We start from the raw sequence: 22,949 nt of genomic DNA on the forward strand, positions 1-22,949 counted from the left end.
AATGAAAACAAGGTTCAGACATACATGGCATCAGACATACATGGCGGCGGCCATCTTGGATTTTGATGTGGGTTGCACCCACACACCAAATTTGAATGCGGTCCTTCGCTTACGCACGCACGCCCGCACGCACGGACGGAGGGGAAAGCCATAGTCCCCCTTTCGCTACGCTGTGCGACGGGGGACAATAAATATGTGGGGTAATCGTGCACTTAGCTCATTCGGCTGTCCCGGCACCTCGTTAAGACCCGTCTCAGGCCCCCGTTCCTGTGCAGGAATCCGGACGCGGTCCCTGTCTTGGCGGAAAGTAGGCCTCAGTCCACCTCGTTCGCGCGCTGCTAGGCCTCACCGGGCATGTCTCTCACCCCGGCCTCGTGGTGTTCCAGTCAAGCCGCCCTCGCCCACGCGCAATCACTCGCGAGGTTCCAAATGTGAACACAAGGGTAGAGAATCGTCAGCGCACTGCCGTCCACAGTCACCCAGAACGCGAGCAGGCCCAAGATGATCAGGAGAACAGCAGAAGAAGACCAGAGTGCAAGAAAGACCATGGAGCAAGAGCGAAAATGCCGGTCAGACAGTTCTTTTATTGACCGTCTCGTGACGTCATCTGTCCCTCTCCACCAATCCTCACAGGCCACCACTACATTGTCCAACTCTCCACCAATCAGCATGCCACTTCTTGCTCGCCCTTCTTTCACCAAACAGTGAGTGCCTTCTTGCTCCACCCTGGCCAATCACGGCTCCTCTGGGTGTCTTCGGCCTTCGTGGTGAACTGGCTTCCAGTTGGTTTTATTATTTAGTGTGGTTTAATGGCCATTCTCACTCGTGTCTATTGCGGTGCCATAAGGGACAAAGGATCAATCACATGGGTAACGACAAACAGGGAAGTAGTTTACATAATTCCTATAACTAGTTAACATGCCCCATTCTTCATATTAAAAAAAAAAAAAAAACACCTTTAGAGGCCATTTTGCGGGGGTTGGCCTTTTTCGGGGACCGTGGTTGTTGTTGTTTTTTGGTCCCCTTTTTGAAGCAATGTTTTACGGCCGGATGCCCTTCCTGCCGCCAACCCTGTTTGTCGCCTTTTACGACAAGCAGGGAATTACCAGTGAACTGGTACTCAATTTGCTGACCTCGGAAGGATGACAGGCTGAGTTAATTCCCCCCTGGGAACGCCCCCTGGCGTTAATTCAGCGATCGACCGGGATTCGAACCCAGGATCCTAGGATCCTAAGCTGGCACCCTAGCCGCTAGCCCAACACCAGGCTCATAATGGGGACAAATATACAACTTCATCCGACATTCGGGCTAAACAGGTCCTCTACTTATTACATGGTAGTGGTTCTTCTTCATGACAGTCGGAGCATGTTACCTACACAAATCTACCTGACTACCCATCACTACCCCACCGACATAACACAATATTAATAATCGCGGAAGTAGGGAATTAGCCTCGGTTTTTAACTCAACTGGACTATGTCCAGCTGAGTTTTTGTCGACACCCAGTGTCCGTCGTCCGTCTGTCGTCTGTAAACAATTCGACGTCTACGCCATAAAAGTCACAAATATTGATGAAATTTGATGAAACTTGTTATGCAGCATCTTTAAGAAATAAACTAGTTTGGGATTGCATTTGGGCGTTGCACGCCCAAAACTGGGTGCGGAATGGCGGCCATATTAAAAAATCAATTGTCATATATTTTTTAGCACATATAAACTATATAGTTTGTGGTTCTATTATGCATATTCTAACCATATTAATATGGACCAGTTGAGTTCAGGTTCCCTGGAACCTCGTTTAATGATAATATAATTTTCGTGATAATAACGTAACGTTATTATTTATTATAGTAAATCTAATCGTAACACTAATCCCTTTGTGGTGACCGCAACGTTACTGGAGGTTAAATATCTATCTTATATATATTAAAGTAGCGGCAGTTTTGCGTCCGGCCGTCATCCTACGTCATTACGTATATGATGTCATTATGGCGTAAACACCCGCTCACTTCGAGAGTGGCAGGAAAGGTAATTCCTCTTTGGGGTATATAGATTGCAGTCGATATATGGTGGGGTCTCAAGAACATTGGATGTGTTCATTTACCAAGTTTCTTGTGGAGAGATCGCCAAGTGGTTTAAACATTCGAGCAAGCACTCTTCAAAACCGTTAAAGAACGGCTGGCTTGGCAAGCGCTAGCTAGCTGCTTGGTAAATGAGCACACCTCCAACCCATGTGGGGTATATAGATTACAGTAGATCTTTGCTCAGTTCTGTAAGTAAAACTTACCTCATGGATGTAGGGATTCCTTCAAATTTCTTTGTTTAATGTTATAAACAGGATTAGTGACTGTTCAAAAAGCTAATCATGTGTGTTTGTGGTTTATTATATTTTACAAGCCTGGCTATGTTGCTGTTAGACTTTTGGTCTTGTTTTTGTTGTGTAGTTTGAGAAAATGCATGATGTCCATATTTTTCCCTTTAATTGTACATGGCTGCCATACCATGTGACCTATGATGTCGGAGTTGGTAATAAAATATTCTCCATGGTGAGTCCCTCCTATGTTTAAAGTTTTGCATCAAGCGGACAAGCGGTTCCAGAGAAAACCAATTTTAAAGTGAAAATATAGATGCGGACACACACACACACACACACACACACACTGAAACCACAGACCACCTCCTACTAAGCAAGGCCATGCTCAAAAATTGCAATACAAGAATAACAAAATTATCCACAGTATGGATAGACACCAAAAAAGCTTTTAATAGTGTCCCCACATTCATGGATGATACAATGCATGCAATTGTATAAGATCAACCCCCAAATAATCAAACTGATAGAGAAAGCAGTGGAGCTTTGGAATACCACTGATTCTAGAATTTGGAAGGAAAGTTTCAAATAATACCAGGAGTGAAGATACTCGTACATTGAGGAATCTTCCAGGGAGACAGAGTTTCACCCTTCCTGTTTTGACTGACCCTGGACCTACTGAGCAACCTCATTAATGAGCAAGGACATGCATACACCTTGACATCAAATTAGAGAACGTCCAAAGAGACAAAAAAGGTGACACATCTACTTTACATGGATGATTTAAAACTCTTTCCACCAAACAATGAAAAATTGGTAGAACAACTCCAATCAGTGAAACATTACTCCGACGACATTCAAATGGAATTTGGTCTGGATGAGTGTGTCAAGTGCACGTTCATACAAGGTAAACCAACAAAAACGGACAATATAAAATCGACCGAGATACAACAATACAGGATCTAGACAACAAATCATCATACAAATATTTTGGAGTAGAAGAGGGCCAACAAATATGTCACAAACAAATGCGCAAACCAATTACCAAAGAATACCTGCGTAGAAGTGAACGAGGCTGATCCTGCAAACACACCTATCTCCGAGGAACAAAATCAAATCTATAAACCAATCGCGATGCCAGCATTTCAACACAGCTGCGGAATAATAAACTGGCCACTATCAGAGATCAATAAACTGGATATCAAAACAAGGAAACTCCTCACCATCTACAAAATGTTTTACAAAAATCAATGCATCTCTTTATTATAATAGAGCAAACGTATATGGTTATGTCATTATGTCGGTTTGTATGTATGTTTATATGCGACCAAAACGTCTTCTTCTTCTTTAAAAAATTTAACACCCTCTTAATTAAGTTTAACTGCTGAGACCCCTCAGACCTTTGATGACCCTTTAAGTCCCCCAAGACCCTTAAGACCCCTGAAGACCCCAAATACCCTAAAAGACCCAAAACACCCCGAAGGCCACAAAGACCCAAAATATTCTTAAAGACTCAGAGGAACCAAAAGACCCCCAATACCCTAAATACCCGAAACACCCCTAAGGCCCAGAGGATCCAAAAAACCCCAAAGACCCAAATGGCCCGGAAGACCCAAAACACCCCAAAGGCCCAGAGGATCCAAAATGCCCCAAAGACCCCTAATGCCCAAAATACCCTTAAATACCTCCAACGAACCAAAATACCACAAAGACCCTTCAGACCCAAATACCCTTGAAGACCCAAAAGACCCCGAAGACTGAAAACACCCCCAAAGACCCAAATACCCTGAAAGGCCCAGAGGATCCAAACGACCCAAATGGCCCTGAAGACCTAAAACACCATGAAGACCCAAAACACCATGAAGACCCAAAAGACCCTGAAGACCCAAAGACACCCAAATGGTCAAAGATGCCTATCCCTCTGAAACGACGTGTGGTGAGGCGCGCCGAGTCACACCAGTCCCAATAACATCCGGGGCCTTCGCTCAAACCTGACTGATCTCTCCATACAGGTTGCTTCTGACAATCCAGACTTGATCTGCTTAACAGAGACTTTCCTCCCTCAAGATGTCTGATTCCTTAATATCTCTTCCTGGTTACTCCCTCCTCCGGTATGATAGACCTGAGCCTCGGCCTGGTGGTGGGGTGGCCATCTTTGTCAAAAACTCTCTTCCTCACTCTCCTTGCACTGCCCTCTTTCCTCCTCACCCGCAGGAGTACCTCTGGTTACGGCTTCCTCTCCACTCCCACCTTTTGTTCATATGTGTTCTGTACCGTCCCCCAAACAGTGATGACTCCATCTACATTTCACTGTCTGACAACATGGACCAACTTCTATCCACTCATCCCAACTCTCTCTTCCTCATATGTGGTGACTTCAACTGTCATCATGCCACCTGGTTAGGTGTGGGTTCCTCTCTCACCAGTCATGTTCCTTCCACCAAGCTCGGAACAAGTGTGTGTCTACCCTCAGGAGTGCCAGGAAGCACTATCTCTCCTCACTCAAGAATGAACTCTCAAACCTGTCTCCTTCCTCCAAATCCTGGTGGCGTCTGGTCAAATCCGTTTCTGGTCTCTCATGCACCTCAGCAAAGGACTTCTGTGACTCACTGGGATTGACACAATCTGTCAATTTCCCGAACCGGATCTCAGCCAATGGAGTATCTTCTCTTCTAGACTTGGTTATGACAAACTTCCCTGCTAATGTCTGCTGCTCTTCTTCTGCTCCAATCGGTTCTTCTGATCATGTGCTTGTCAAAGTGGACATCTCTCTGGCCATTCTCAGAGAGCCTCCTCAGCGTCGACGAGTCTGGCATTTCACTCAGGCCGACTGGGACGGTCTTCAAGCAGCCATCAATCGTCTGGATTGGTCTCCCATCTCCACTGCCTCTGACATCAATTCTTCCTGGGAATTCTTCCAAAGCAAACTGATCTCTCTCATGCACAGATTTATCCCATCTCGCCTTCAGTTGTCTTACCCTTCCTCCCATCCATGGTACACTGAATCTTGTGGTGAGGCAGTTGCCCTGAAACAACTTGCCTTTGCCTCTTGGAAGGCTAATCCAACTGAAGGCAATCTCAGTTCCTTCCACCAAGCTCGGAACAAGTGTGTGTCTACCCTCAGGAGTGCCAGGAAGCACTATCTCTCCTCACTCAAGAATGAACTCTCAAACCTGTCTCCTTCCTCCAAATCCTGGTGGCGTCTGGTCAAATCCGTTTCTGGTGTTTGTTCCCCCTCCATCCCCTCCCTTACCTCAAATGGCCACACAGTTGACATCGCACGTGACAAAGCCGAATGCTTCAACTCTGTGTTCGCCTCAAAATCCTTAGTCCCAAACCCATCTCTCTCTGTTCCCACCTTTCCCAGTTGAACCCAACTGCTCCTGGACTCTGTGTCCTTCTCTCCTGACAAGGTGGAGGAGTTTTTGTCAAACCTCGACTCTGATTCTGCAACTGGACCAGACGGCATCAGCCCACGGGTCCTAAAATCCTGCTCTGCCGCTCTATCTCACCCTCTCTCTGTTCTTTTCACCCTATCTTTTGCTCAAGGTCATCTGCCAGCATCCTGGAAATCAGCTAACATTACCGCTTTACACAAAAAAGGTGCAAAAACAGATCCTTGCAACTACAGACCAATCAGCCTGCTCCCAATTATCAGCAAAGTCATGGAATCCATCATTGCTTCGGATATGAAATCTTTCCTCTTCTCCAATGGCTTGATCTCTGATCATCAATTTGGTTTCAGACCAGGTCACTCTACTCTGGATATGCTGCTTCTGCTGTCTCAACAATGGATGGAGGTCCTCAATGCCAAACAGGAAATCAGAGCTGTCTCCCTTGACATATCACGGGCCTTTGATACGGTCTGGCACCCAGCTCTGCTCACCAAACTCTCCTCCTATGGTATCCATGGAAATCTCCATGCATGGCTTGCGGACTTCCTCTCTGGTCGTAGTCAACGTGTGGCCCTGAATGGATTTCTCCCATCTCCCCTTCCTGTTCAGGCTGGAGTTCCCCAAGGAAGTGTGCTGGGCCCTGTGCTTTTTCTGGTCTTTATCAATGATCTCTCCGACTCTCTGGAAAATCCTCTCTATCTCTTTGCTGATGACTCCACTCTCTGCCGCTCCATTCCTCTTCCCTCAGATCGGCAGTCTGCAGCCTCCTCACTCTCTGAAGACCTGGACAAAATCACAGACTGGTCAAACAAGTGGAACATGTCTTTCAATCCTGACAAATTTCACTCTCTTACTATGTCTCTCCGAAAAGATCGACTGGACAACCCTCCCATCTACTTTCTCAACAATCCTCTCCAAGAAGTTCTGTCGCTCAAGCTTTTGGGTCTCACTATCTGCCATGATCTTTCTTGGGAAAACCACATTTCCAAGCTGGCCTCCAAAGCCAGTCGCCGACTGGGCATCCTCCGTCGTGCGGTCCTTCCTCGGCACACCTGAGCTCCTCACCACATACAAGGCTTTCATCCGCAGCTCAATGGAATACTGTTCTCCCCTATGGGCTGGTGCTCCTGCCTCACACCTGGCTCGGCTTCACGCTGTTGAATCCAAAGCTTTCAAAATCATTGGAATCTCCCGCGATGAAGCTATCTCTGAGGGCCTTTCACTCACTCACCGCAGGCAGGTAGGTGGTCTTTCTGTCTTCTACCGACTCCTCTCCGGCCTTGCTCCCCCAGCTCTCTCTGTGCTCTGTCCCCCAAATATTCCTACAGGTCGCACAAGATCTGCCAGCAACCCTCTGATGGTTAAACTGCCGAAATCTCGGCTCTCTGCTCACTTTCACTCTTTCATTCCTCTTTTCTCCCGCCTCTGGAACAAACTCCCACACTCCCTTCAATCCCTCTCCTCCCTCCAGGTCTTTAACACAGCTGTTCACCACCATCTCTTATCTTCCCCCATCCAAAACCTTGATCTTTTCTACCCCCACTAATTCACCCCAGATCCACCTTGTTTGAAATTCCAACTTCTTTCCTGGAAATCCTGGCAGTGTCCATATGTTTATACCTCTCCCACCCCCCCCCCCCCCCACATGCCTCCCCCCCAAAGCCCTCTCCCTCCCACAGATCTCTCGATGTCTCCATGTCTCTCGGTCCCTGCTCTCAAATGTTGTGTTTGTGTCCTTCCCCCTCTCTCCCCATCTTGTCTACCGCTCCCGATGTTATTTGTTTTATGTGTCTGTTTGTCTTTCTGTGTGATTAATGTTCGCTCTTTCACGAGCCTCGATCTTGTATACAAAACAAAAAAAAAAAAAAAAATGTAGCTGCCGAGACGATAAGGAGGTAGCAGCCTGATGGAGCTCGACCAAGTGCACAGAATGACGACTGTAGGATTGGCTGAATACATAAAAAGTGCAACAGACAACCAAATCTAATATCTATGCAAACACGAAGACAACAAACCAGAGAAGGTATCCCTAACCCACCTAGCAAAATTTTTTCAAAGCCAGGTGCAAATGGAAAATGTCACACAAGAAACTGAAACAACAATGAGTACAGCCCCAACAATTGCAAAAAAGAATAAAGAACTAGAACACTCTTCGACGTCACGACGTCGACTGATATGCCTTCACCCACATTATTACATAATCATAATACTTTTACCAAATTTGCTTTAAATCCATTCAGCTGTGCCCAAGTTATCACATTTTTACTTGACATGACCTCTGACCTCAGACCCCAAAAACTAATCAGTTAATCTATACATCATTATACATACCTGTACCAAGTTTGAATTAGATAACTTCAGCCGTTTTCAAGTTATAGACCTATTACAGACTTTGACCTTTGACCTATGGCCCCAAAATCTAATCAATTCATCTTTACATCATCTACTATATAAGTCGTTGGTCTGTGTCACCATTTTTCTCAGAGAAGGCTGACGGGATCTTCGTCAAACTTTCAGAGGTTCATCAGTGAGTGTCTGGGTGTGTTTTAGGAAGAAAAAAAATTTTGAAAACAAAAAGTTCGTTTTTTTGAAAAAAAATAAAAAAATCGCTCTATCGTGCCTAAGCCTTTTTGATTAATGACAGTTATATATACAAGTAGATATTCACAGATTCACAGATAGATTAACAGAGTGCTCATAACAAAAACAAAATAAGCCTCAATACCAAAATGGCAGTCTGTCGTCTTGGTCAGCCCTCTGTGACATCGCTGGGTTATTAAGCCGCCATTTTGTTTCCGCCTAGTGAAACGTGCCTTGGCTTGGAAACACCATCTACTCTCATGGACTAATTAAAGCATATAATCAAAATCTGGATTCAGATTTGAGGATCGGATTTGATACACTTAAGTATCGAAATGTGGAGTGAAATCTGAATACGGAGAAACAGAGTAAACAAAGCATTAGCGCTTCTTCTTCTTCAAAGAATGACTGAGAAACTCATCAAATATCAATAAAGTCAGGTAATTTGCAGAGTTTTGACAATCGACGATGTAACAACATCTGGAAGCATTCGCGAGGCTTTCGGAGAGGTCGAGGACTCCAGGAACGTTCCATTTTGTTTCGGTGATGATGCTTCTGGTCAAAAGGCACCATTTACTGATTTCCTTGCGGTCTCACAATTCAAATTGCCATCGTCAAATGATTTATTTGCAGTGATCACATTACTGTAGTTTAGAGTTGGCATCCTTAAAACATTTGGCTCATCTTCAAGGTCTTGTTCTTTGGTGGTGAGGTTGCCATTAGCTGAGTGCTTACACGACCATATATTTTAAGCACCACATTATCACGTTATCATGGTTGTTATAATGGCGTACAGTATTGATTTGACATTTCGATGAGAATGATTTTTGTTAAATCTTGGTGAACTTTCATAGCTGAGCAACATTTATTCTGATCTTGACACTTTATTTCATGTCGTCGTTTTTAATAATATATGCATTAAACACATGCCACGTGTATTGTTTTATCCTAGTGGATTAGCATCAACAGCTCCGCCAAGACCCACTTAAAGCAGAGAAACACAAGAAGAAGAAAAATAATTGGATGAACATAAGGCAAAACTACGTCGTAAAATCATTTATCTCTGTAACAATACTTCGACTTTAATGGTAACGTGTGCCTCGGCATGAACCTCTTCTGGAGCATCAACATTTTATCATGTGTGTTACTGTTTGTGCCACGAACTTGGAAAACTATTTTCTGCAGAAAAATGTAACCTTGAAAAATGAAAATTTTACCTTGAAATAACCTGGAACAAGTATATCTAAGATACATTCAAAGTACACCGCCCCAGCCCCCCATGCCAAATAAATAAATAACATACCCTCCGGCATGTGACATTGCCGGGGTGCTCCAGGCACCCGGCGATGCCGCCTTGCAGCACATGGAAATGGAATTAGGAAGTAATGGTGTGCAATAATTGATTGATTAATTGCGTAATTAAAATAAATAAATGATAATCGTAAAGTAATGAATTCCTTCATCAATTGGCTAATTGCATACCTAAACTACCACTGCTTCATCAGAATCTGTAACTTTTTGAAAATTAATTAGGTAATTAATCGAAAAATTAAATAATCAATCGATTAATTGTTTAATCAATAAATCAAAAATACCCTTTATAGCCAAATCACTTAGTCACTGCTGTGCCCAAATATCACCTTCCTAGCTCTAAAGGTGCTTGAGATATTTGCCCAGATGAGAAAGGAAATAAATAAGCAATTAATAATGAAAATAAATAAATTATAATCATAAAATGAAAAATTTCTTAATCCATTGGCTCATAGCATACCTAAACCACCACGATTTCATCCGAATCTGGAACTTTTTGAAAATTAATCAATTAAGTAATCAAAAAATTAAATGATTAATTGATTAACCAATAAATCAAAAACATCCTTTTGTAGCCAAATCACTTGGTCACTGCTGTGTCCAAATAGCAGCTTCCTAGCTCTAAAGGTGCCTGAGCTATTGCCCAGATGAGAAAGAAAATAAACAAGTTCTTAATAAATCGATAATAATTAAGTGATTAATCAATTAATTGATTGATTAAAAAATACCGTTTTTTGCCAAAGCATTTGTTCACTGTTGAGGCCAAATTTCAGCTTCCTAGCTTAAAGGATGGCTGAGATATCGCTCAGCCAAACAAGAAAACGAACAAGAAATAAACCGGAGTGAAAAATGAGTACTCCCTTTAGGCGCGTGACATCGCCGGGCCCCCCGCAACCGGCGATGACGTCATGCAGCGCCTGGAGATGGAATAGGAAAGGAGTGGTGCACAACAAGAAAACAAACAAACAAACAAGAAAACAAACAAACAAACAAGAAAACAAACGGAGAGAAAACTGAGTACTCCCTTTCGGCGTGCATCATTGCCGGGCCCCATTTGGTGCCCAGCGATGTCACGAAGCGCCTGGAGATGGAATAGGGAGGGGCAGAGTACAAAAACCCGGTAATTCTTCAATAAGAAATGTGTGAGGACGTGGGGACCCTGAGAACCTCACGGCTCTGAAAACGCCATAACACCCAAAAAGAAGACGAAGATCCCCCCTTCGCCATAGACGGATGGAATTTGCTAGCAACGGGTGGTATTTTGAAAGAGACCTACAGTCCCGGCCCCATAGTGTTCACACACTCAGATTTATCAATGCATACCTCGGATACGTGGCAAGTTGAAGGTGACACGGAAAACGAGTTGGGAGGAATCAAAAGCGGGGTTTTTCCCACAGCCCTCTGTTTCTCCTCCTCTCTCCCCACTTTTTTCTGTCTCTCCCCTACCCCTCTCTGTCTCGCCCCACCCCTTTGTCTTCCCACTCTTCTCCCCTTCCCCTCCCTTTCCCTCGCTCCCACTCCTATCCTCAGACCACCCCTCCTTCCCGGAGTGTACAGTATAGCGAGGTGTTGAGTCTTTGTGCGCCTCCCACCCTCCTTTCTCTCTCCCTCCATCCCCTCCCTCGCCTTCCACCTCTCTCTCTCTCGTACCCTCCTCCTCTCCCAGAGCCCCGCCCCTCTTTGCCTCGCTCCCACTCCCCTCCTTTGCACCACCCATCCCTCCCGGATTGTACAGTATAGCAACATGTGGTGAGGCTTTGCTCCCCTCCCTTATACCATCTCTCTCCCTTCATCCCTCACCTCTACCCCACCTCATCTCCCCTTCCCTCCTCCACATTTCCCCTCTCTCCCTCTCCACCCCCTCCTCCCATTCCCTCTCCCCCTCTGTCCCCTTTCCTCCTCTCTTTCCCCCTTTCTTCATATTCCCATAATGAAGCGACTCTGCATTAAGTAATACTTATTAAAAATCCTACAGTCTACCTTTTAAAATACTTATACCAATTAATACTGATTAAAAGAAACGCTTATCGACATTAAAAATCCACAAATTTATAAAGCACACATTTCACAGATATCAATGCAGCTATGCATTAACTCAACTTTCAGGGTGGTAACATATTTCAGGTGACCAGATCTTACAAATAAACTTCAGCAGGTTACAAATGGATTGAGGTCGACAGTGAACACGTTCCAAACTCTCTGGCCCCGTGGATGTACATATTTAAGTCCGACTTGCCGGTCGTTTTGCAAATCCTCCCGGTGAGCTTGGTATCACCGAAGCAAGTAGATGAATCCAAGCCCACAGATCAAGGTGAGCAACGTTAAACTTGGAAACTGCTCACTGTTAAAGAATCACAATTCGAACTGGTATATCGAGAGTGAGGAGGAGTGCGTGGAAGAACAGGCTGTGCGCTCAGTGCTGTCTCAGTTACCAGAGAGGACATTCTTCCTTGGATGTCATCTCCGATACACCAGCAAGGCAGCATTCATCGAGTACCGACCAGTGGATAAGGTCGACCAGTCTCTGCAAGGATGCAGCTGCTTCTTTAATCAGGGCTTGGAGAGCGGAACCAGTCTTGGTTCGCATGCAGCACACAAATCCCTCTTTACTGAACGCCGGTTTTAAAATAAAATGTGCCTCAGCACACAGCAGTTCCGTCTGGTTTCACTTCTCTCCACAGGATGTTTAGCCACTGCTGTTCCTTCTGACAGTTCACCCCATGCCTCCCTCACTCCTGAATCCAAGGCAAGCTCTCATGCTGATTTATATGTTCACACAAGACCAATCAGATGCTTGGCATCTAGGGGTCTGTATTCCACAAACCATTAATGAGGTTCTGATCTCGTATTGTGGTCATTTCAAAGTTCATTGAAGCCCTTGGCTGATTCGTCCTGACATTCATCAAGCCATTTGGACACATCAGCCAAAACACAGTTTTCTTCAAGGTACATTTATCAAACCATAAGCTTGTACCCCCACCTACTTTCTTCTTCACACAGACCTGAAGTTCCTCTTCATCAGTGCCAAGCTCTTTATCCCACATACAAATGATTGCCTTACATATTTACTTCGACAACACAGTAGAGTTGACTGGACTTGTACCTGCTTCACTTCAAATATATAATAACCACATTTCAACCCATATGGTATATTATTGCATAACAAGATGCATTTTAAAGGTTTTCATGAAATCCAATATGGCCGCCATGTCACGTGGCCAATGACATGGCACAATATTGGCTTTCATTAAAACCTTTAAAATGCATCTTCATTTTTCAATCTATTGAGTTGAAACTTGCAATACATATAGTCCCTCTCAAGGCGAAGAACGCTGTTTTCTCCACTTTTCGAATTTATTGCAAATTAGCCGTCATAGGTCACATGACGTGGCGGCTATACCTGATTTCATGAAATGATAGCTAATTTGCTAATTAATTCAAAAATCGAAGAAAACAGTGTTCTCGCCTTTAGGTTGACTATTTGTATGCTAAGTTTCAACTCAATAGATTGAAAAATGAAGGAGGAGATGCATTTTAAAGGTTTTCTTGAAATCAAATATGGCCACCATGTCATGTCACAATGTAGGCAGAAGAAGAAAGCAGCAAGGATAGCTGTGGATAAAGGTGAGGAATGATATGGGAGAGGAGGTGCACAAGTTGGAAGAGGATAGTGGAGGGAAGATGATCTATAAATTGGCTCGTGACAGGGATGAGGATAGCAAGGACATCAATTGGGGGTGGACATGGTGATTAAGGATGGTGGCGGGAGTCTCGTGACAGAGATGGGGGCAATAATGAAGGTGTGGGAAGGATATTTCAAAGAGCTGGTGAACTGGGAAGGAAGCAAAGATGATCTGGAGCTACCAAGTTACGTATGTATGTGGAAGGCCAAGTGGAATGGGTGGAGATCATGGAAGAGGAAGTGCGGATGGCATTGAAGGTGTATACAGAGATGATAATTGCAGTGGGAGAAGTCAGAGTGAGTTGGACAAAGAGGCTGTTGAATGCTGTTGAATGTTGTAATGTATGACTATGGTTAAATTCCGGAAGATTGGAGGACAGGGTTAATTTTGCCAATATGGAAGGGGAAGGATGATGTCCAAGATCTGGGGAAGTACAGGGGCATTACGCTCCATAGCCATGCCATGAAGGTGCTGGAGAGGGTTCTGGATGGGAGGATAACGAAGAGTGTGGAGAAGGAGATCGGAGAAGAGCGGCAGGGATTTAGAAAGGAAGGGGGATGCTGGATGGGATGTTCAAGATGAGACAACTGGTGGAGAGGAGGTTGGAGATGCAAGGTGAAATGGCATTGGGATTTGTGGACCTGGAGAAGGCCTACGCCACTGTCCTGATAAAGATGATGATGGCGACAGTGAGATGGATGGGAGTGCCGATAGCAGAAGTTAGGTTGGTGGAAGGGATGTACATGGGAAAGAAGGAAAGAGTTTTGGTTGGTCCAGGGATGTCTGAAAAGTTCAGCGGAACATCGGTTTGAGGCAGGGAAGCACTCTCAGCTCACTCATGTTTATCATGGTGATGGAGCTGGTAAGCAGAAAGGTGAACATGAGCGGTAGTATGGGGAGGATGTTTTATGCGGCTGTTGTGGTGGAGAGTGAATGGGAGATGCAGGAGATGAAGTACTGGAGGAGTGGAAGAAGGAATTTGAGAAACATGGGTTTAAGATGAGAATGGAGACGACTGAGATGATGTGGGTCAGGCAGCAGAGAAAATGAATGAATATCAGGTTAGAGGTGAAGGAGATCAGACAGGGAAATAAGTTTGAGTATCTCAGGATAACAGTGTCTGGGGATGGTAAGTTGAAGGTAGAGGTGCGGAAGAGGATTCAGGTGTGTGTGATTGCGTGGAGGAGGGTGGAGGGAATAATGACAGACAGAAAGATATCAAGGAAATTTAAAGGGTAAATTCTGATGTCGTGGACAACACTGGCCTCCCTTTATGGTCTGGAAATGGTGGCACTGACAGAAAGACAACAATAGAGACAGTGGGTTTGCGAGAACAACTGGGTCAGGAGGATTGGGGAGTGATGAGGGTGGATAGAACAAGCCCACAGCTAGGATAGAAGGACGGATGACCTGAGGGAGGAGATTGGTGTGCAGATGAGCTTAATGGGGAGATTGGTAAAAATCCAGCTGACATGGGCGGGCCATTTGGTGTGGACTGAGGAAGACAGAATGACAAAGAGAGTGTGGATAGGTTGAGGGAGCAAGGTAGAAAGAAAAGAGGTAGACCACGGTTGAAGTGGGAACATTGTGTGAGGAGGGATATCAATACGGTGGGGGTTTGAGAATGGAGAGAGATGGTTGAGGACAGGAGGAAGTGGCGGAGTATTGTGGTCGAGGCAGTGCAGAAGCTTAATACCGTTGGACCTCACCCCTTATAAAGGGAAGATAAGAAGAAGAAGAATATAAATGGTTTTGGGTCGTTTATTGTCACATATTTGGACAGGCAACCATGACGAGCCATATTTCCTGCTCATGGGCACATATCCTTTCCACATATCTCGCAAAATTGTGAGTTGGAAAGGTGACCAAGACAGGCCATGACTTGCGCATGAGTACATATTTTTTCCATATATCTTGCGGGATTATGATTCGGACAGGTGGTGGTGAGGCAGGGTAAGGGTTGTTGAAGGCTCGGAGTGGGAAGGGGATTGATGCCTTTCTTTGGGAGGGGGAAGGGTGAGGACTTGGGGTGGGAGGGGTGACAGCAAAGATAGGACATGGTTGGGAGAGGAGGTTGAGGCCTTGAATGGGGGGTGGAGGTTGAGGACTTGGCATTCGAGAGGGAGGGGGGGGGGGGGGTTAAGGACTTGAAGTCACATTTTACATTCCAGTACCTGGAATTTCCATGGGTCCCTGCTGGTTTGTACTAATATTCCCTGGATCTCATTGAGATTCTTTTTTTTTATTATGCTAGTTTCTCAAACTATCACTATCTCAAACTATCACAAACTATCACTACAATGTCGACACTTCACTTTTTAGATTTTGGTACTTGGTCATTTTTCTAATTTCACGTTATTCAGACCAAAGGTGCTCGGTATTGACACCTCGATTCGCAATGTCATGTTTTCCTTTTTGTTTGTGAGTACTATGTCCGTGGGAAATGTGGGACACTGTCGAAAGCTTTCTTGTAGTCTCTCCAGGCGGTGGACAATTTAGTTATTTGCATTCGGCAATTTTCAAGTATGGCCTTGTTCAGTAGTAGGTGATCAATTGTTCCATAACACCCTCTCTTACATCCCTTTTGTTCTGCCTCTAAACCTCCTTGCTGTGTTAGATGATGGCACATCATTTTTGTGATGATTCCTGTCAGCAGTTTGTATGTGGTTGGTCGCCATGTTATCAGCTGGTATTTGTGGGGAAGTTGGGCTTCCTTCGATTTTGGGATGAGAAAGGTGTTCCCTTCTACGAGCCAGTCATCCACTACCTTTTCCTCTTGGATCAGTTCATTAAATGTCCTGGCGTAGTGATTGTGAAGAGCATCAAGTTGTTTTAGCCAGAAATTTGGAATTCCATCTGGGCCCGGGCTTTTGAAGTTTCTCTTCATCAATTAATCAATGGGGGCATTTCCTCGAGATATTGCTTCTTCAAATCCAAGTTTGGGATCCATTCTGCTTCCTTCTTTTCAATCTTCAAAAATTCCTTTCCAGAATTTTTCCAGGTTTTCTTTTTCAGGGGGAGTTGACACATTCTGCTTTTGGTTCCCCAATTCATTTTAAAATCTCTTTGGAGTACTTTCAAACATGTGGTTTTGTTTTCTCCTGTTGTTTCCATCTTCATAGTTTTTAAAAAATCTTCCTAGCTGTCATTTCTATTTTGAGTTTGTTTTCAGCACCCAAGCACTTGAGGTCTTTGTATTCAATTTTGCATTTGTTTTTTATTATTTGGATTCTCTTTTTTAGTTTTGGGTGTCTGTTTCCTTTCCTGAACTGTTGTATTTGTCCTACTACCTTCCTCAGTTGCTCTCTTTGTATCTCTAATCTCTGTCTCCAAAGTGGAATTCGTTTTATATTTGTAGGACCTGGTTTTTTTCTTCTTCTGGTGTTGTTTGCCCGTTACATTTTCTTGAATAAATAGTGCCGCTGCGAAACAGACAACATTGTTTTCCTTCAAGGGGGATGATTTTGAAATCATTTTTCTAATTGAATGGTTGGTTCGCCTCACTAATATTTTTGTCAGTTTATTGTTTTATATGTGATTAAGTTTTTGTCTTTCTCTGGGTTTTATCAATTTTATCTCTTATATTTTGTTGGCTAACTCTTCTTCCAGTCTATGCTGCTCTCCATCATCTTCACCATCCTCCTCTCCCTCATTCTCTTGCTCTCCCTTGTCTTTATGCCCATCACCATCTGCCTTTTCCACTCTTTTCACCTTCGTTTGTGCCTGAGTCACCTGGTCCTGGTCTCTGAACCTTGTAGGCCTCAGCCTATGAGGGGTCTGTGTGCCTTTATTAATTTTCTCTAACTGCTCGTCATTGTATAGCATATTTTGGGTGCAGCCACCATTTTGCTTTCTCCAAGGGGTCTCTTGTGTGAATATTTTGATGTTGACGCAAGTGTGTCGGAGTACCAAATGCCTTGCTGCACACAGAGCACTGATAGGGCTTTTGTCTTGTGTGGATTTTTTGATGTTTACGCAAGTTTGATGGATTAGCAAATGCCTTGGTGCACAACGAACACTGATGGGGCTTCTCTCCTGTGTGAATAGTTTCATGTTCACGCAAGTGTGATGGAGTACCAAATGCTTTGCTGCACACAGAACACTGATGGAGCTTTTTTCTCGTGTGGATTTTTTGATGTTGACGCAAACGTGATAAATCAACAAATCCCTTGCTGCACCACGAACACTGATAGGGCTTCTCTCCTGTGTGAATAGATTCATGTTCACGCAAATGTGATGGAGTAGCAAATGCCTTGCTGCACACAGAACACTGATGGAGCTTTTTTCTCGTGTGGATTTTTTTATGTTGATGCAATCGTGATGAATCCGCAAAAGTCTTGCTGCACAATGAACACCAATAGGGTTTTTCTCCTGTGTGAATTTTTTTATGTTCATGCAAATATAACGGGGTAGCAAAGACCTTGCTGCACACAGAGCACTGATAGAGATATTCTGCTGTGTGAATCTTTTGATGTTTACGCAAGTTTGATGAATTAGCAAATGCCTTGCCGCACAACGAACACTGATTGGGCTTCTCTCCTGTGTGAAACTTTTGATGTTGATGCAAATTTATTTTCGTAGTAAATGCCTTGCTGCACAATGTACACTTGTAGGGCTGTTCTGTGTGAATCTTGTAATGTTGACGCAAATATTGCGGCGCAGTAAATGCCTTTTTGCACAACGAACATTGATAAGGCTTTCCTCCTGTGTGGAGTTCTTGATGTTGACGCAAGTCTGACGGAGTAGCAAATGCCTTGCTGCACACAGAGCACTGATTGGGCTTTTGTCTTGTGTGGATTTTTTTATGTTTATGCAAGGTTGACTGATTTGCAAATGCCTTGCTGCACACAGAGCACTGATAGGGCTTTTCTCCTGTGTGAATATTTTGATGTTGACGCAAGTCTGACGAACTAGCAAATGCCTTGCTGCACACAGAGCACTGATAGCGCTTTTGTCTTGTGTAGATTTTTTTATGTTTATGCCAAGTTGACTGATTAGCAAATGCCTTGCTGCACAAAGAACTCTGATAGGGCTTTTCTCCTGTTTGGAGTTCTTGATGTTGATGCAAGTCTGACGGAGTAGCAAATGCCTTGCTGCACACAGAGCACTGATTGCGTGTTTGTCTTGTGTGGATTTTTTTATGTTTATACAAGGTTGACAGATTAGCAAATGCCTTGCTGCACACAGAGCACTGATAGGGCTTTTCTCCTGTGTGAATATTTTGATGTTGACGCAAGTCTGACGAACTAGCAAGTGCCTTGCTGCACACAGAGCACTGATAGCGCCGCTTTTGTCTTGTGTGGATTTTTTTATGTTTATGCAAGGTTGATGGATTAGCAAATGACTTGCTGCACAAAGAACACTGATAGGGCTTTTCTCCTGTGTGAATATTTTGATGTTGACGAAAACGTGATGAAGTAGTAAATGCCTTGCTGCACACAGAGCACTGATAGCGCTTTTGTCTTGTGTGGATTTTTTTATGTTGATACAAGTATGGTGCAGTAGCAAATGTCTTGCTGCATTCAGAACACTGATATGGCTTTTGTTTTGTGTGAATCTTTTGATGTTGACGCAAATGTGATGGAGTAGCAAATGTTTTGCTGCACACAGAGCAATGACAATGCTTTTCTCCCGTGTGGATTTTGTGATGTTGACGGAAGTTTGACGAATCAGAAAATGCCTTGCTGCACAACAAACACTGATAGGGCTTCTCTCCTGTGTGAATCTTTTGATGTTGACGCAAAAGTGACGGCTTAGCAAAAGCCTTGCTGCACACTGAACACCGAAAGGGTTTTTCTCCTGTGTGATATTTTTGATGTTGACGCAAATATGGCAAATTAGCAAAAGCCTTGCTGCACATTGAACACCGAAAGGGTTTTTCTCCTGTGTGACGTGTTTGATGTTGACGCAAATATGACAATTTAGCAAATGCCTTACTGCATAATGAACATTTGTACGGCTTCTCTCCCGTATGAATACTTTGATGTTGAGACAATTGCGATGGATAAACAAATCCCATTCTGCACACAGAACATTTGTATGGAGTCTCTCGTGTGTGTATTCTTTGATGTCTATAAAAATATGACAAATTAGCAAATTCCTTGCTGCACACAGAACACTTGTGTGGTCTCTCACTTTCTTGGATATTCTTGAGGGTCTCTGTACAACGCTTACAACTGAGTGTGTAATACACGCTGCCAGATTTGTCAGTTTCTTGACACACGCTCCAAGTCACGTGCCAATTGAAAACTTCCGTGTCAAACAACTGAGAACAGTTGGAGCAAGAAACCAGTTTCGTTTGTTTCTCTGTAAAGCAAGTCACAAAAATCATCATTAATTCACACCACCTTTGCAAATTGACATGTTTCACTCAAATTAGATTGAACATTGTTGACATGCATGAGCAATTAGATTGCACAGGAAAAATTTAAAAATCAAAAAATTGTGGATCTTCCCAAATGAGTCAGACAGTTACTGAACACACACAAGCTATCTTATCAAAAGTTGTTCCATCATTCCGGACAGTGTATAGCAATCAGAGGCTTGCTCCCACCAAGTGTTAACGCCTGTAACATCAGCATCTCCTTCCTCTTTCCTTCACATGGTGGTTAACGTACTTCAATCAACATTCTGTTTAATTCATTCATTTTTCTTCCTGCCCACAAACACAGAATGACTTTCATAGCTTTTCCCTTGACAATATCCATAAAAGATGAGGGTTGTTGAAATTTTGGACAAAAGGATCAAGTTTTTTAATAGCCGATGCTTGTTTCCCAGGATGGCCAAAAGCGTTGTTGAGTAAGCTTCATGTTTGTAAGGATGTTCAGGATTTGCATGAGAATTTATTCGAATCTCATTGCTTCAATTTCAGGGAAACTTGTTTTTTTTTTATAAAAAGGAAACATACTTTCATTTTTGTTTCGGGAAACACGCTTTAAAAATAAAAACAGGTGATATTGTAATCAGTTCCATCTGTCTGTCTGCCACCCTATCTCCTAAATGGTTGTCCAAAAATTCACCAAACCTGGCAATTATGATCACCACATGGCGAGGTGCAAGAGCAGTATAATTTTTGGTGCCCCCCTGGGGCAGGGTCAAGTGGTCAAATACCGAAAAATGCAAAAAAAAATTGAACATTTCGAAACATTTTAAAATGAAACTTTGTATATATGCAATCAATATTAGGGGATGCATGAAATACGTAACAAAGTTTTGAATTTGACCCCCGGGTTCATGCCCCAAGAGTTGGGGTCACAGAGGTCAAAATGGGCAAAAAGTTTTAACTCAAAATCTGATATTGGGAAACTGTGTTTGTTTGTAACTTTTTCTTGGTGTAACTTTTTGCCATCTTTCAACTTTGCTTTAGGTGGGAAGCATAAGGATTTGCGATGGTGCGCCATTGACTTCGCTTTAGTCTCCTTATTTTGTGTTGTGCAATAAGAACGTCCATTTTTAATGACGATGTGGTTGATCCGAATAGTTTTACAGGTTTATTCCTCATGTAACACAAATTTACCCTGAACATATCAAAAAAATATTGTGATGTTTCAATGTGCAGAGAGGAGGATCAATAACATGGCCTGAAGTCACTCTGTATCTCCGGCACCCTGAACAATTACAAATATATTGTTGCGGTTTTGAGTTTTGTACAATAAAGGTTAAATTTCCCCCTCATAGTTTAGTCACACAAACAACACGTAGCCTCGCGATAGTTCAGTTATTTCATAGTATGTGTGAGAATAGTCCTTTTCCTGTGTTCGTATTGCGTTGAGTAGAGTAATGAGAGTTAGGTCCTTTTCATTATTTCATTGCCTCCATTGCCTTACGCCTCATTGTGCTGCCTTTGGCTTTTTGGCGCGAATTAGCATGAGGCCGGCCTGGCAGGTCGGGACCGAATGAGGACGGCGAAGAAGCTGACGGTAAGCGTGAGCCGCCAATCAGGGCTCAGAGGGTGTGGCTGCAGCACTGCGTCACAGGGTGTGGTTGGAACGTTCGAGAGGGCTCAGGGCGTGTCCATATAACCCTTCGCACGAAGCCCCCACGAGCGCAGTTCAGCAAGTTGAGTGCGGTGAGTTTGGCGAGTTATGAGCTATTGGAGAGGCGCGTATTGATGAGAGTTACCAGATCGGAGAAAGACGCGCATGAACCAAGGATAAGCGCTCGTATTAAGTGACTTGAGCTTGAGGCTGAGCCTCTATTGCATTGGGTTACGTGAGTGATAGCGCGCTGGTAACTCGACGTGCTGTGGGAAGCCGCCGAGAGACGCGTACATTCCTTCCCACCTTCCGGCCTCATCTGCTGCCTTTTGTTCGAGAGACGCGCTGCGAGGATTCCTTTCCACCACCTGCTTGCCATCTTCACGGGACGTGCTGGGACCATGGAGAGCATGCCGGGCCGTCGTTCCTGGACGACCAAGGCAGCGCGTGGACACCATTCTACCTGCAATTCCCCTGTGTGAGTGTGATCGGGCCCGTGTCTGGGTTATTATAAGACTGATTAAGTTCTGCTCTGTGTCTGCTTTCTACCGACTTGTACATAAGTGTAAATAATAATTAAATTGTGTTATTCCTTTTATTCGACCGTCTCGTCCCTTCCATCATTGACCAAGCATGGTACGAATAGAACCGCTCGAATCGGGTTCCAATACTAGAAAACTGCACGGACCACATGGTACGCAATCCGCTCGGTGTACTCAAATTACACGTGGCTCGTGCGAGGCTTGGTTCCCCGCTTCTGTGGCAGCGCAGGTATTTAGGTACGTGCGAGACTTGGTCCCGAAACCCTACCTTGCGTTTGCCCGGAAGAGGCGTTTCAAGTCTCGGTTACGCCAGCCCAGAAAGAATAAGGGGCTTAATCTCCCCTTGGTAAGGGTAGGAAGGGCGGCGGAAAATCGTAACTATATATATATATATATATATATATATATATATTGTTGTGGATTTGAGAATCCTGTGTTTTTTTTATTGTTATAAGTGTCATGAATCGTGTTGTGAATATCACCCTCCGTGTGTAAAGGTAATAGGTCGTCCTCCTAGTTAATCCATATACATACACGTAGCAAATCATACCCTTCTAAATAGTTATCTCCTTATTCTATGTAGTTTAAGGCTGTGTTTCCCATTAATTGACTCTGCATTGCATCAGATGAAATAAGATAGGTCCCTCCGATGCCCCCATGGCATCTTCAAAGTGCCAGTAACTTTGGATGGGGTTAGTGGCATCACCATTGCCAACCGCACTTACCAACTGAAATTGCCTCCATTGAGCACGCGGTCGGTTTGGAGAAGAAGGTGGGAGGAGTCAACCAAGCGCCAGGAACAAGGCGTGGCTTTGCCAACGCCTCATCAAGGGGGCGGAATCGGTGAGCCCTCGCGACCAATCCAGGCCGAGGCGAGCTCACCGATGGGCGTTTCAAAAAGGCCGGCGGCTTGATCACCAGGCGCCTTATAAAAGGAAGTTGGGAGGGACTGAAAAGAAGGAGAAGAACCCGTCACGCAACGCCCCCACGGCAGATGCGTCAGGGAATTGTTGAATACCGCAGTCCACCAGTTGAGTTCAGGTCCATCAGTGGAGGAAGAGCAGTCCACCGAGAGTGGAGTTGAGCCCAGTGGAAGAGGAGCGGCAACGAGGCTTTCAAGTTTCTTTCCAAATGGTGGTTCACTGTGTTGT

General features: G+C 44.2%; 1 protein-coding gene across 1 annotated transcript in view; it reads right to left on the minus strand.

Annotated features, from left to right (window-relative positions):
* Window positions 1–15,707: 15,707 nt before the first annotated feature.
* LOC137428604 (uncharacterized) overlaps window positions 15,708–22,949 on the minus strand; it is a 39,465-nt gene continuing 32,223 nt past the window's right edge. Inside the window, exon 3 of the mRNA XM_068118507.2 lies at window positions 15,708–19,586. Coding sequence (XP_067974608.2) covers window positions 17,092–19,586 — 2,495 coding nt within the window. The 3' untranslated portion in view covers window positions 15,708–17,091. The remainder of the gene's footprint in view (window positions 19,587–22,949) is intronic.

This window comes from Myxine glutinosa, chromosome 5, assembly GCF_964187855.1.
Source record: "Myxine glutinosa chromosome 5, kmMyxGlut1.1, whole genome shotgun sequence".
Lineage (NCBI taxonomy): Eukaryota > Metazoa > Chordata > Myxini > Myxiniformes > Myxinidae > Myxine > Myxine glutinosa.